General features: G+C 33.2%; 2 protein-coding genes across 4 annotated transcripts in view; both read left to right on the top strand.

Annotated features, from left to right (window-relative positions):
• Positions 1–14,389, top strand: part of USP47 (ubiquitin specific peptidase 47) — a 100,553-nt gene that overhangs the window by 55,847 nt on the left and 30,317 nt on the right. For all 3 annotated transcript variants that reach the window (XM_081064432.1, XM_081064431.1, XM_081064433.1), the window contains 3 exons: positions 11,385–11,480; positions 11,559–11,711; positions 14,039–14,206. In XM_081064432.1, the coding sequence (XP_080920558.1) occupies positions 11,385–11,480; positions 11,559–11,711; positions 14,039–14,206 (417 nt within the window). The remainder of the gene's footprint in view (positions 1–11,384; positions 11,481–11,558; positions 11,712–14,038; positions 14,207–14,389) is intronic.
• LOC308504239 (small ribosomal subunit protein eS1-like) lies at positions 1,500–8,833 on the top strand. The gene has a single exon (XM_081064434.1). It carries the CDS (start codon positions 5,712–5,714, stop codon positions 6,141–6,143), a length of 432 nt encoding a protein of 143 aa, XP_080920560.1. The 5' UTR covers positions 1,500–5,711; the 3' UTR covers positions 6,144–8,833.

The raw sequence follows: 14,389 nt of genomic DNA, 5'->3' as shown, positions 1-14,389 counted from the left end.
AGTCGAAGAAATAATGACTGAAAACTTCCCAAATTGGCAAAAAGCATAAACCTACAGATCCATGAAGCTGACCAAACTCCAAACAGGATAAGCCAAAAGATCTCTACGTCAAGTCCAGTTATAGCCAAACTTACGAAAACTAGACTAAGAAAATGTCTTGAGAGTGGCAAGTGAGAAAAGCGTACCTTTTCTTAGAAAAGCACTCTGATTTTCATGAGCACATTTGTCATCAAAAGCTGTGGATGCCAGAGGGAAGTGGCACAGTTTTCAGGTGTTGAAAGACAAGAACTGTCAACTAGTCTTATACCAAGGGAAAATATTCTTCAGGAATGAAGGGAAAATCAAGTCATTCTTAGATGAGGGAACACCAAGAGAATTTGTCACCAGCAGACCTAAAAAATGGCTAAAGAAAGTAAACAGAAAGGAAATTATAAAGGTAGGCATGTTGGAACATTAGGAATGAAAAAAAGACCGGTAAACAAAAATCTGGGTAAATGGGCTTTCATTCTCCTCCTGAGTTTTCTAAATTATGTTTGAAGGTTGAACCAAAATTATGTGATTCTAAATATATGTATAGGAAAATTTTAAAGGCAATTATATTATAAATGGGAGGGGGTAAGAAGTCATAAAGGAAAGGAAAGTGTCTGTATTTCACTTGAACTCTTGAAAGGATGTTGCCAATATACTGTTATGTATGTATAATGCCTAGAGCAACCACTGAAAAAGAGATACACTCAAAAACACCATAGGTAAATCAAAATAGAGTTCAAAAAATGTTCAAGTAATCCACAAGAAGGCAGGAGAAAGAAAACAAAAAAAAATTAAAATAGCAGATTTAGTTCCATGTAAATAATCTAACTATAGCAACTGAAAGGTCAAGATCGGCATATTAGATTAAAAAGCATGACCTAATAGTATGCTATCTACAGAGAACTCCTTTCAAATATGTTATTATAGACAGATTGGAAGTAAAAGGACGGAAAATGATATATCATGTAAACATTAATCATGAGTAATGAAGAATGGCTATATCAATATCGGATAAAGTGGACCATAGAGCAAAGAAAATTACTTGAGACAGAGATCATCATTATATAATGATAAAAGGGCCAGTCCATCAAGAAGATAGCAATCCTAAGCGTGTATGTATCAAGTAGTAGAACTGCAAAAGATATGTTTCAAAAACTGCCTGAACTAAAAGGAGAAATGAACAAATCTACAATTGTAGTTGGAGACTTCTTTGCCCGTTACTCAATAATTGATACGTAGAACCTCTAGACAGGAAATTAGCAAAGGTATAGAACTCACCAACAGCATCAGCCTACAGAATCTAACAGGCATTTATCAAACTTTGCACTCAACAGTAGCAGAATACATTCTGTCCAAGTGCCCATGGACTATATTCCAGGATAGACTATACCCTGGACCATAAAACAAGCCTCAACAAATTTAAAAGAATTAAAATCATAGACGGTGTGTTTTTTAACCACAGTGAAATCAAATTGGAAATCAGTAACAGAAAGATAACTAGAAAAATCACCAAACACATGAAAAATAAACAACACACTTCTAAATAATCCATGAGTCAAAGAGAAAGTTTTAAGGAAATTAAAAAAAAAATAATTTGAATTATATGAAAATGAAAATATAACATCAAAAATTTTGAGACACAGCTAAAGCAATGCTGAGAGGAAAACTTGGAGGATTAAATGCTGACCTTTAATAAAATGCTTACATTAGTAATAAGGAGGAAAAGTTTTGAATCAGTAATCTGAGCTTCCACCTAACCTGGAAAAAGAAAAACAAAAGAAACCCAAAGCAAGCAGAAGGAAAGACATAATTTATTTTGAGCAGAAATCAGTAAAATTGAAAACAAAAATAATCAAGAAAATCACGAAACAGTTAATTTTCTGAAAAGATCAATACAATTGATAAACCTATAGCAAAACTGACAGAGCGAAAAAAAGGAGGGAGAGAAGACAAATTCCCAATGTTAAGAATGAAGTGAAGACCACTACAGACATTGCAGGTATTACAAAGGTAATAAGGGACTACAGTGAAAAACTGCACACATAAATTTGATAACTTAGATGAAATGAACCAATGTCTTGAAAAGCACAAACTGCAACTCATCCAGTATGAATTAGGTAATTCAAAATTAAAAATTTCTCAAAAAGGAAATCTCCAAGTCAGATGGTTTCACTGGAGACTCGTACAAAACATTTTAGAGCAACGAACATCAGTTCTACATAATCTCTTCCAGAAAATAGAAACAAAGGGAACCCTTCCCAATTTATTTTATGAAGCTAGTTTTATCCTGATACTAAACCAAACAAAGATAATTAAAACAACACCAACAAAAAACTATGACCCAGTCAGTATGCTGAAGGCATATAGATGGGAAAATCCTTACTAAAATATCAGCAGATAGAATCAAGCAATATATAAAAGTAATTATATACCATGACCAAGTAGAGTTCATTTCAGGAATTCAAGGCTGATCAATATTAAAAAGTATATAGTTAACCTATCATATTAACAGGCAAAAGAATAAAATTTACGTGATCCATCAATTGACTCAGAAAAAGCACTTGACAAAATTCAATACCCACTCATGATAAAAACTCTCAAAAAAACTAGGAATAAAGAATAATTTTCTCAACTGAATAAAGAACATACTCAAAAAACCTACAGCTGAGATCATACTTCATGGTGAAAGACTGAATGCTTGCCCTATATAATGTCAAGGTTGTCTAGGCAAGGATTGTCTTCTCTTACCACTCTTGTTCGGTATAGTACTGGAAGTCTTAGCCAACACAATGAGGCAAGAAGAGGAAATGAAAGACATACCAATCAATGGAGGAGATTAAATTGTCGCCCTCCCCCTTTTTAGATAACATGATAGTTTATGTAAAAAATCCCAAGGCATCTCCAAAAAAACAATAAAACCCTAGAAGTAATAAGTGAGTTTAGCAAGGTAGCAAGATATAAACCTATAAAAGTCAATTGTATTTCAAAATATTAGCAAAGAACATGTGGAAAGTGAAATTAAAAATACAATACCATTTACAGTTGTAGAAAGAAAACCTTAGGTATAAACCTAACAAAATATGTACTGGGACCTATGTGCTAGAAGCTACAAACTCTGAAAAGAATATTTAAATGGAGAGCCATTCTGTGGTCATCAATTGGAAGATTAACATGGTAAAGAGGTCAGTTCTCCCCCAAATTATATAGGTTTAATACAGTTCCTTTCAAAATTTAGCAAGATTTTTTGATTATCTACTCAAGATCATTCTAAAATTTATGTAGAAGACAAAGGAACTAAAATTGCTAGAATAGCTAAAAGAATTTGGGGGGGAAAAAAGAATAAAGTTGGAGAAATCAGTCTACCTGATTTCAAGACTTATTATGTAGCTACCGTAATCAAGGCTGTGTGGTATTGGTGAAGGGATAGAAAAATAGATTATAGTGGCACAGAATAGAAAGCCTATAAGTAGACCCACACAAATATGCGTTTGCACGACTGATTTTTGAGAAAATTACAGAAGTGATTCAATGAAAGATGTTCTTTACAACATATGGTGTTGGAACAATTGTGCACCCCTATGCACAAAAAAAGAACCTCCACTTAGACCTCACATCTAGTATAAAAGTTAACTCAAAATGGATCACAAACTAAAACATAAAGTATAAAGTCATAAACTTTTAGAAATATAAATAGAAAAAAATCTTTCAGATCTAGGGTTAAGCAGTGAGTTCTTAGATTTGATACGAAAAGTGCAATCCACAAAGGGGGAAAATTGACAAGTTGGAACTGATCAAAATTTAAAAAAACGTTTGCTGTTTGAAAGCCCATGTGAAGAGGATAAAAATAGAAGCTACAGAATGAACAAATATACTTGAAAACCACGTATATGACAAAGGACTAGTGTATAGGATATGTGAAGAAGTCTCAAAACAGAAGTAAAAAATAACACAAGCAGGGTGGCCGGATGGCTCAGTTAAAGATCGCGAGCTCTCAACAACACGGTTGCCGGTTCAATTCCTGCATGGGATGGTGGGCTGAGCCCCCTGCAACTAAAGATTGAAAACGGCGACTGGACTTGGAGCTGAGCTGCGCCCTCCACAAGTAGATTGAAGGATATGACTTGGAGCTGATGGGCCCTGGAGAAACACACTGTTCCCCAATATTCCCCCATTAAAAAAAAATTAAAATAAATAATAACCCAAACAGTCCATTTAGACAATTGGCAAAAGACATAAATAACATTTCATGAAGAGGATATACAGATGTCGAATAAATACAGGAAAAATTTTCAACATCACTAGGGAAATACAAATTCAAACCATCATGAGAATACTACCTACTGAAGGGCTAAAATGAAAAATAATAATGACAGCACAAAAAGCTGGCAACGGTGTGGGTAAACTGGATCACGCTTACATTCTTAGTGGGAATCTGAAATGTTACAGGTAGTTTATTGTAAAACTAAACATGCAATTACCATAAACTGCAGCAGTTGTACTACTCTTGGTTATTTATGCCAGGGAAGTGAAAGCTTATGTTCACACAAAATCTGAACATAAAATCTGTACACATATGTTCATAGCATCTTTATTTTAATGTCCCAAAGCTGGAATCAGCCCAGATGCCCTTCAGCAAGTGAATGGTTTAACAGGCTGTACCTACAAATCATAGAATACTACTCAGCAGTAAAAAAGGACAAATTACTGATACATGTTAAACCTTCGATGAATCCCCAGGGAATTATGTTGAGTGGAAAAAAGTTCATCCCAAAAGGTTATATATGATTGCATTATATAATATTGTTGATTTGACAAAATTTTGAACCAGGGGAACACAGTGACCATTGCCAAAGCTTATAGATTTGGTGGGGTCAGGGGGAGGATGGGTAAGTGGTTACTATAAAAGGGCAACATAAGGCATCCTTGTGGTGTAGGAACTCTTCAGGCTGTTTATCACCTATACAGGTGATAAAATTGTATAGAACTTCATATATACACATGCACACACAGATGAGTATACTTAAACTGGGAAAATCTGAGTAAGATAGGTGGATTGTGTCAATGTTGATACCCTGTTTATAGTATACTACAGTTTTGTAAAACATTACATTAGAGGAAACTAGGCAAAGTATACAAGGGTTCTCTGTATTATTTCTTAGAATTGTATGTGAATCTACAATTAACTCAAAAATTGCAATAAGATAAGTAGAAGGCTTAGGTAAAAGTATTTGGGGTACTTTTCCTACTGAGACAAAGCAAAAACATATCATACATATATTAAAATATGTATCCTGAGAAGATAGTTCAATATATCTGCTGCTGTAATGTATATCAATAGCACAAAATTTTAAGTACCTGAAAATCAGTTAGGAAATAGTTATCAGTAGTGATTCTGATTTATCTTTGTTCAGTTTGAAAAATAAAACATCACATTTTAATACCCATTTCTCCACTCAAAATAGACGTTGAAACACAGGTTTTATATATAGGTTAAGAGTAAAAAGGAAAATGAGAGGATTTATAGATGGTACCATTCCTTGGTTATATCTTTTGATTGCACTATGCTGAGATTTTCTGCATTAAATATAAAATTGTGATAACCGATATTTTTTATTTGGAGAATGAAGGATGTAAGAATTCTCTGAAAATTATAGTCCCACCTTTTGGCTCTTATCAGCACCATGACGATCGGCAAGAATAAGCACCTTATGAAAGGCGGCAAGAAGGGAGCCAAGAAAAAAGTGGTTGACCCATTTTCTAAGAAAGATTGGTATGCTGTGAAAGCACCAGCTATGTTCAGTATAAGAAATATTGGAAAAACACTAGTCATGAGAACTCAAGGAACCAAAATTGTATCTGATGATCTCAAAGGTTGTGTTTTTGAAGTGAGCCTCACTCATCTGCAGAATGACAAAGTTGCTCTTAGAAGAAAGTTAATTACTGAGGATATTCAGGGCAAAAACTGCCTGACTGATTTCCGTGTCATGGGTCTTACTCGTGACAAAATGTGCTCCATGGTCAAAAAATGGCAGACCATGACTGAAGCTCATGCTGATGTCAAGACTGCCTACCGATGGTTATTTGCTTCGTTTGTTCTTTGTTGGTTTTACTAAAAAAAAAAAATGCAATGGTAAGATTCGGAAGACCTCTTAGGCTCAGCATCAACAGGTCTACCAAATCCGGAAGAAGATGATGGAAATCATGACCTGAGAGGTGCAGACAAATGACTTGAAAGAAGAGGTTAATAAATTAATTCCAGATAGCACTGAAAAAGACAGAAAAGGCTTGCCAATCTTTTCGTTCCATGATGTCTTTGTTAGAAAAGTCAAAATGCTGAAGAAGTCCAAGTTTGAATTGGGAAAACTCATGGAGCTTCATGGTGAAGGCAGCAAGCAGTTCTGGAAAAGCTACTGGGGATGAGACAGGTGCTAAAGTTGAATGAGCAGATAGATGTGAGCCTGCAGTCCAAGAATCTGTTTAAAATTCAGACTTTTCATAGTGACAAATAAAACCTGTTGGTGATGTTTTTAAAAAAATTATAGTCTTAAAAATGCGCAAAATTACATTTTGTTCACTATGTAAGTAAGTTCTAGAAAAATGAAACTATTTTCACTCTGGAATGACGAAGAACAATCATAGTCAAACCCAAACCTAGTTTAGAAGCATAATATATGAATTTGACATACTCAAGATGACAGCTCATGGTAAGCAGTAGTTTCTTTTTTTAATGTGTGTGTTTTAATGGTACAGTGTTTATAATATTTTGTTCCATTTTTATCCATAACTTATTTTTTAATATCTAAAATATAGTTTGGCATGATTTTTAGTTATCTTGTACTTCACATTAAATGAAGATAAATATATACAATCATGTTAGCCCATTATTTGCATATTATTTACATATATTTATTTGTTAAATGGATGGATGAATTGAAACTAATTTTTATAACTGACTAATCTTAATTATAATTATCCTGGTGACAACTTGTTAAAAAGCTAAAGAAGCTATAGAAACTTATTAATATAGAAACTAAAGAAAACTTATTAATAAAGCTTTAACTGGTTTCTCTGTCTGAAGGATAATAGTGACTATCTCCACACATCCTCCCAAAATATCATAGGAGGTATGGGTTTAGTTGGGTTTTATTTTGTTCCTTTTGTATTACTAAGAGACTATCATGAACTTCCAATTACCTGTCAGTAGCAAAATAAATAATCACCAAGTTTCAACAGAGCTTCTACTGCTGCTAGTCTGTATGTGGAGAGGGAAGCTTTAGAGACCATATGAAACTGAGGAAAGGGGATTGAAGGACTTAAGCAAAACAGAAAAATCAATGTCAAAAGGAAAAAGTACAGCAGTATATGCCAAAATAGGGACCATGGACTGGACTTGGTAGTTTATAGCACCAGCTAGGGAAAAGGAGTTTTAAAGTGAGCAGGATGAGAAATGGCAGCCTTTGAGGCATTTTGCTTTTGAGGGAAGAAGGAGATAAATAGAAAAGGGGTGATGCTTCTGAGCCTTAGCAAGTAAAGAGAAAACTAGAAGAAAAAGAATTAAGGGTCCTGCAAAATGAAAGAAGGCACCAAACTCTTCCCTTTCATTACCAATTCAAGAAACTGCACTTCGCTATGTTGACAAAAGAAGGTACTCTCAAGTTAAAGAATGCTGTCCACAAAATGACTGGGGGTGGGGGGGTGGGAGGGTGCAGAATCAAACTTAGCACCACTGTTAGAAGAAAACAGAAAATATTAAAGCATTTCAGCTTACAAAAATCTACCCCTATTCTACCCCCCCAAAAAAATGCCTCAGGAAAATAACCACAACGTAAAATAATACAAAGTAGAACAGTACTCTAAATTAAATATTATCAAACAAGCAAAACAGGCTGGTATCCAAAAATTTAAGGAGAGACATGCATTTAAAAAATGCAGTGTTGATCAAACTCAGATAAGAAAAAGACAAAGCTATTAGAAATGAAGAGTAAATTATAAAGTGCTTGAGAGAGAATAGAATGGAATGAAAATCTAAGGGACATCAAATGAAAATGAGTAAAAAAAAAAAGGATATCAGAGAAAATGATGGTAAGGGGAGACCAGCAAAGGAGGTCCAACATAACTGGAGTCTGTGAAAAATAAAATCAACACAGTGAAACAAAACTTATAAATTACATTCCAGGGAAACTTTTTGGGAGTAAGGGGCATTGAAATCTGCCTTTTGAAGGACCCATCATTTACCTGGACAAATTGACCTGGAATGATCAACTCTGAGACATATTTTAGTGAATAGTTAAACTTGAATGATAAATTGGACTGGCATCATACTTCGGAAGGGCAACATTCAAATCATGGCAACAGAAGAGCAATTTCAAGAAACTCGAAAGTATAGGCCAGGGATTCAGTATCCAGCCAAGTTTTCTTTCAGTTATGGTTCCAATAGAAAACCAATTTTGAATATTAAAGAACTCACTGAATATTATATCCATGAGCCCTTCTTAAAGAATTTATTAAAGGATGAGCTCCATCCAACCAAGACATCACTGGGGAAGCTTTAACAAAAGGACTGTGAGCATTTGATTTACTGAATTGTAGAATTAAGGACTAATTAAAATGGTAGAAATAGGACTAAATTTAAAAAGCATGGGGACATGGGTAGAAGAATAGTATGAAATGTTATGTGTTAGACAAAGTACAAAGAATATCATTCTGAAAAAAGGACGAGAAAGGGAAAATAGAATAAAATCATCGACTGTTGAATAGATGGGAAACAGTACCATTTAGAAATGTCAGACTAGACACTAAAAGCTTAAGTAAGAAAAAAGGGAAAAAATAAAGAGGAGTAAAGGTAATAACAAAAGTATAAATGCACTAGAACAAAATTACTAACCTTCCTAAATACCAAAAGAATATAGTAAACAGTAAGGAAAACATGCCACACAGAGAAAAGAGCACAGTAAATATTACTTAATACACACAGTAATTATACATTAGTGACTGAGATGAAACACAACATATCAGTCATATCAAATATGAATGGGCTTAAATTGCCTATTAAAAGAAAAAAGATTTTCAAGTTGGCTCATAAAGCAAACTACATTAAAATTTGGTTTACTCGTAAGCAAGAATCCATTAGTGGATGCTAAATCTAAGGTGGAAAGTTTAAGGCTCAAAATTTTTGCGTTGTCTCCAAGGGTCTCTACAGATTGCTTATTAGCTGCAAGGGGGAAAATAATAACTGTATAGTGGACCACACCCTAATTGTGATTAAGGTTAATCTCACTAATAAGGAAGTTAGGGATATCATGACCTGTGACTTTGATATCCTTAAAAGGACATACCGTTACTTAGGTAGTAGTCTAGAAAGGAATGCGTAATCTGAATCTATTCATGAAGAAGATCAGAGAAACCCAAATTGTGGACTATTTTATAAAACAACTGGCCTCTACAAAAATATGTTAATGTTGTGAAAGAAGGGTTTTGGAACTGTTCTAGACAAAAGGAATCTGAAGAGACAACCAGCAAGATGCAGTCTGATCCTGGATTCCATGCTGTACTGGATTGGGAGAAATGCTGTAAAAGGACATTATTAGTATAATTGACAGAATTGGAATATGGACTGATAAACGCACTTTATCAATATTAAATTTTTCTAAGTTTGATATCATTAATATTTATGTAAGAATCTTCTTGTTCTTAAAATGTCACATTGAAGTGTTAAGAGGAAAAGGATGATGTGTGAACGTACTCTCGAATGGTTCCAAAAACATACGTAAGAATGTGTGTGGGTGTGGGGATCATGAAAGCAAAGGTAGCGAAATGTTAAAACTTGGTAAGTCTGAGTAAAGAGTTTAATGGGAATTTTCTGTTCTTTAAACTTTTCTCTGAGTTAAAAAAAGAAAAAAATAGCTCTATTTATGATCTATAAGCCAGAGACCAATAAATAGTTTAGTAAGATAGGATTTGAGTTACATAATTTTTCAATCCCTCTTTCAACCCCTCTGATTTTTTTTTTTTTATTAAATGTTTTACCAATTCAAATTACTTCTATTTGGAAAACTTGATGAATTTGATACCATTTTATGTTAAGCTATAGATGTGATTTCTTTGAAAGATCCTTTTTTTTCTGTTGTTTTTTAAAGAATTTACCTTTTTATGCATAAAATATGCCTTTAGAGAAAAAACATTTTCCAAATGTGTCTTTTCCTATGACTTCAGTAAAATGCTTGGTCATGTGGAAAACCCCCAGCTAATTGGTCCCCCAACCTTTGGTCTTCTTGTGTTTTGAGAACAGATAGGAGGTGAATGAAGTTAGAAGCATTTTGAATATCTTTCCATATCTTTGATCTTATTCCAAAATGAGCTATATCAAACAATATCTGAATAGTAGTTTATTAGCTTTGCCGGCCACTTTACAACTAAGTCCATTTTGCCAGATCCAGCTCGTTTATCTTTTGAGGAACAACAGAAATATTTGAAGATACTTGATCTTAATAATTCTATTTTTTTCTTTATATGTAATAAATATTATCAGAAGCTGTGTTTAAATCACATGTGAAGAAGAGGTGACATCAAATGAAATTTGGATTATGCAATCTTGTATGTTGTATTAACTAAGATTCATTTTTTGATTGTGAAAAATCAATGATTAAAAATTAAAATAAAAAATTTTAAGCCCACTGATTCTTCCACAGTATTCGTACTAAATTCCTTGCTTCTGTTTTAAGGCTGTATGGAGAAATGAGAACCACATGATTCCACTAGATGAACAGTCCAGGAGCTCTCACACATTTTCAAGTGGAGCAATCTCTGACGTACAATGAGAAGATAGCAGTGTTTTTCAACCTTTGTAACTAGTGCAGTGGTGGGTCGCTGATGGACCCTAAATCTAGTGCTTAAGGATGATTATTAGATTTTTAAATATATGAATAGTGTAAATTCTTTTTTTGTGTGTTACTATGTAGTTTAAGAACGTCTCCTTTTGCAAGAAGATTGAAGTGCTACATGTAACTGCTTTTCTAAGAAGTATGGAATTACTTTGTAATCTAAAGACTGAGGATTTTTATTATTTAGCCACAATGTAAAGTCAATAAAAATTAGGTAGAAATGACTAACTGATATACAATAGTAGGAATGGCAGATCTCATGCAGAATGAAATAAGTAATTATGTTTTTGCTCAGTTTTTATTAATATAATAACATTTTGTTGAATTTTTTTTTCTTTTTGCATTTTGAGTTCCTCATTTTCTAGCCATTCTACTTACAAGTATTTTGGTAATTGCAGTGTTTTTATACTCAGAACCTTGTCATTAATATTATAATATTTTTAAGTAATTAAGAAACAATTTTTTTCTCACTAGGAAGAAGCATTGCATGCGTTTATTCAGCCAGAGATCCTGGATGGCCCAAATCAATATTTTTGTGAACGTTGTAAGAAGAAGTGTGATGCACGAAAGGTAGATGCCATAGAGAAATTAATACTTAATTACCTGAGATAATAGTCAGTGTTTAATAGGTCCCACTTGTTTTTTTAGGGTCTTCGGTTTTTGCATTTCCCTTATCTGCTGACTTTACAATTGAAAAGGTTTGATTTTGATTATACAACCATGCACAGGATTAAATTGAATGATCGAATGACATTTCCTGAAGAGCTAGATATGAGTACATTTATTGATGTTGAAGATGAGGTAAATATTTATTATATTTTCTTGTTATGTTTTGCATTAATCCATTTGGTCAGTTGTGTTTAAAAGAGCTGTTTGGTGTAACTTAACACTGATATTGTGTAGATTGTTTTCTTGATGGAACCTTTTCCTTTCCTTATTTTCTAATGCCAAGTTCTGTAAAAACAACTAACTTTATATAAGCTTTTCCTGTCTACCATAAATATTTCGCAGATATTCTTGCTTGAATATCAAATAACTTGTGATATTCTTTGAAAAGACAAAAAGGATCTAAAATTCTGGAATTATTTCTTTAATCTGAGTGATAATCTTATGTTTTATAACTTTCTCAGTTATTGAAACAAACCAGTCTAGAGGTGGGCTTCACTTGTGGTACATAATAAACACAGAACAAATATATGAATGAATAAGAAGCAAATTGTGGAGTACAGCATTAGGAATAGAGAGATGTCAGAGGGGTAGTGGGTGGGGAGAGTGGGTTATCACTGTGTGAGGGATATAAATTATAAATGTCTATTACATTATTTTGTACACCTGAAACTAATTTTAAAAAAAACTGAAACTGAAAATAGAAAGGAAAAAAAAGCAAACTGGGTCGGATGGCCTTAATTTCTTTTATTTGTCTTAGTGTCCTTTTCAAGGATTCAAGTTTCTGGGTTATTCTCACTTCATGTTTGCCTGCTCTTAAATTGATTAGGTTAGAAAGATAGAAAAGAAATATATTTTATCTGTTTTCCTTTTCTGATTAGTCTTTTTAAATTAAAACTTTATTAAAATAGTTGGAGAATGGGACTTTGAAGTACACAGGTAAAGCTCATCAATTCTTCCACTCATTGACCTCCCCAGATTCTCTTGTTTCTCTTAATCCAATAAAAGATTCATGTCCCACTATATTCTTTTGGAATCTCTTATGATTTTATTAAGGGGAATATTTGCAATTAGTTGTTTCAGAGTGATTGTATTATTCACAAAACTGGCATGAAGCATTTTTTTTCTGATTGGAACTGAGTACTATAGTTATAAAAATGCCTTTTCCCAAAGCTCAAAACATTATTAAACATCAGGTTTTATTTAATATGGTATAGAAAAGCAACCTTTCTGAGCCTCACTTTCCTTGTCTGTAAAGTAAGCATAATAATAGGTTTTATAAGAAGAGAGTGCCTTAGATAATATAGATGTTCATTGAATGGTACCTATGACCAGGTAACATACTGAAAGGTTTAAAGTATTATCTCAAACGTTTGTGCTTACGCTAGGACATTTACCGAAAGTAGACCAAGCTTTCAAAGGAGAAATAGTAGGGTCTTGCTCAAACAGAGACCAGCATTAGATCTGTCTTCTGTGTCTTCCTAATATGTGTCTTGTAAAGGGAAATCTTTTCCGAAGGAAGAAATCCTAGATATAAAGTTTGACAGGAACTTTTAGGAATTCTGGGCCCATTTCTTAAGAAAAGAGATGACGAATGATCATCTTTTGGGGCTTAGTGTAGGGTTCTGAAGTTGGTTTTCCAACTGCAGTGATTTTTCCTTGAACCAAGCTTTCTAGAGGGATGAAGACTTTACGTTAGATGCAGCCCTACAGCGAAGTTCTTGGCAAAAGGTTGGTGCTTGTTGTACTGCTTGGGTAATTCAGGGGGGTCTCTGCAGTGCCTTAGAGAAGAATTCTTTCTTTAAGTAAAACATATCTTAGGTATGTGTATAAAATATTAAAGGAAAAGGGAGAAGAGTTACTTGAGGATACCTAAGAAATAGATGTCTTCAATTTAAATTTTCATGAAAGGGATTTTAAAATTATAAAAGCATTGAAAAGTGTGATTAGCTATTATTACATTTCCACCTCCAAACACAAGTACAGAATTCTTGAGGATAGGTACAATGTCTTGTTTTTCTTTCTAATTGTCTATAATACCTAGCCCGGTGATAAACTGAATTAAACTTTTTGTTCAAGAAAAGGTGGGTTTTTTTAGGATTTGAGAACAAAAGAAGCTCATTTTGGAGCGTAAGTTCTCTGCTTTTATGGATTTTGATGAAAGAAATGATAATTTTATATTGTTACTTTGCAACTGTGAACATAAATGGAGTTTAATAGAATTCTAAATCACTAATTTATTGTATTAAGATTTTAAGGACATTAATAGAAGTGCTTTTAAAATACATTTTTTTGTTTAATTTTAAGGTCTGACTTTTTAAGAGAAACTAAATTTACTTAAAATGAGTATTTTTATTAATAATATCTTAAATTATATGCAAATGTTAGCATATAAAATTTCACTTTGTGTATATTTTCCCTTTATTTACCTTGTAATTGTAAGATAATTATGTTTTATTAAGAAATCTCCTCAGACTGAAAGTTGCACTGACAGTGGAGCAGAAAATGAAGGCAGTTGTCACAGTGATCAAATGAGCAATGATTTCTCCAATGATGATGGTGTTGATGAAGGGATCTGCCTTGAAAGCAATAGTGGAACTGAAAAGATTTCAAAACCTGGTCTTGAAAAGGTACCTTTTATAGTTCGTGGTTTTTAGTTAAGAGAGAATAATGTAATCTCTGTGCTGCTATATATAATTCTGTAGCTGTGTGACGGATAAAATTCTCTCTAAAAGAAGTTTAATTTTTGAAAGCTAAGACTTTTTAAGATAGGTTTTTATGCATTTATGTGATCATAATTAAACTTTAGGAAA

Source organism: Rhinolophus hipposideros (assembly GCF_964194185.1).
Source record: "Rhinolophus hipposideros genome assembly, chromosome: 10".
Taxonomy (NCBI): domain Eukaryota; kingdom Metazoa; phylum Chordata; class Mammalia; order Chiroptera; family Rhinolophidae; genus Rhinolophus; species Rhinolophus hipposideros.
The sequence above is the reverse complement of the archived record's forward strand: the minus strand, read 5'-3'. Positions and strand labels throughout refer to the sequence as shown.

Bases quoted from the DNA above. Each gene is read 5' to 3' on its own strand.
- LOC308504239 (XM_081064434.1), top strand. From the start codon at position 5,712: ATGACGATCGGCAAGAATAAGCACCTTATGAAAGGCGGCAAGAAGGGA.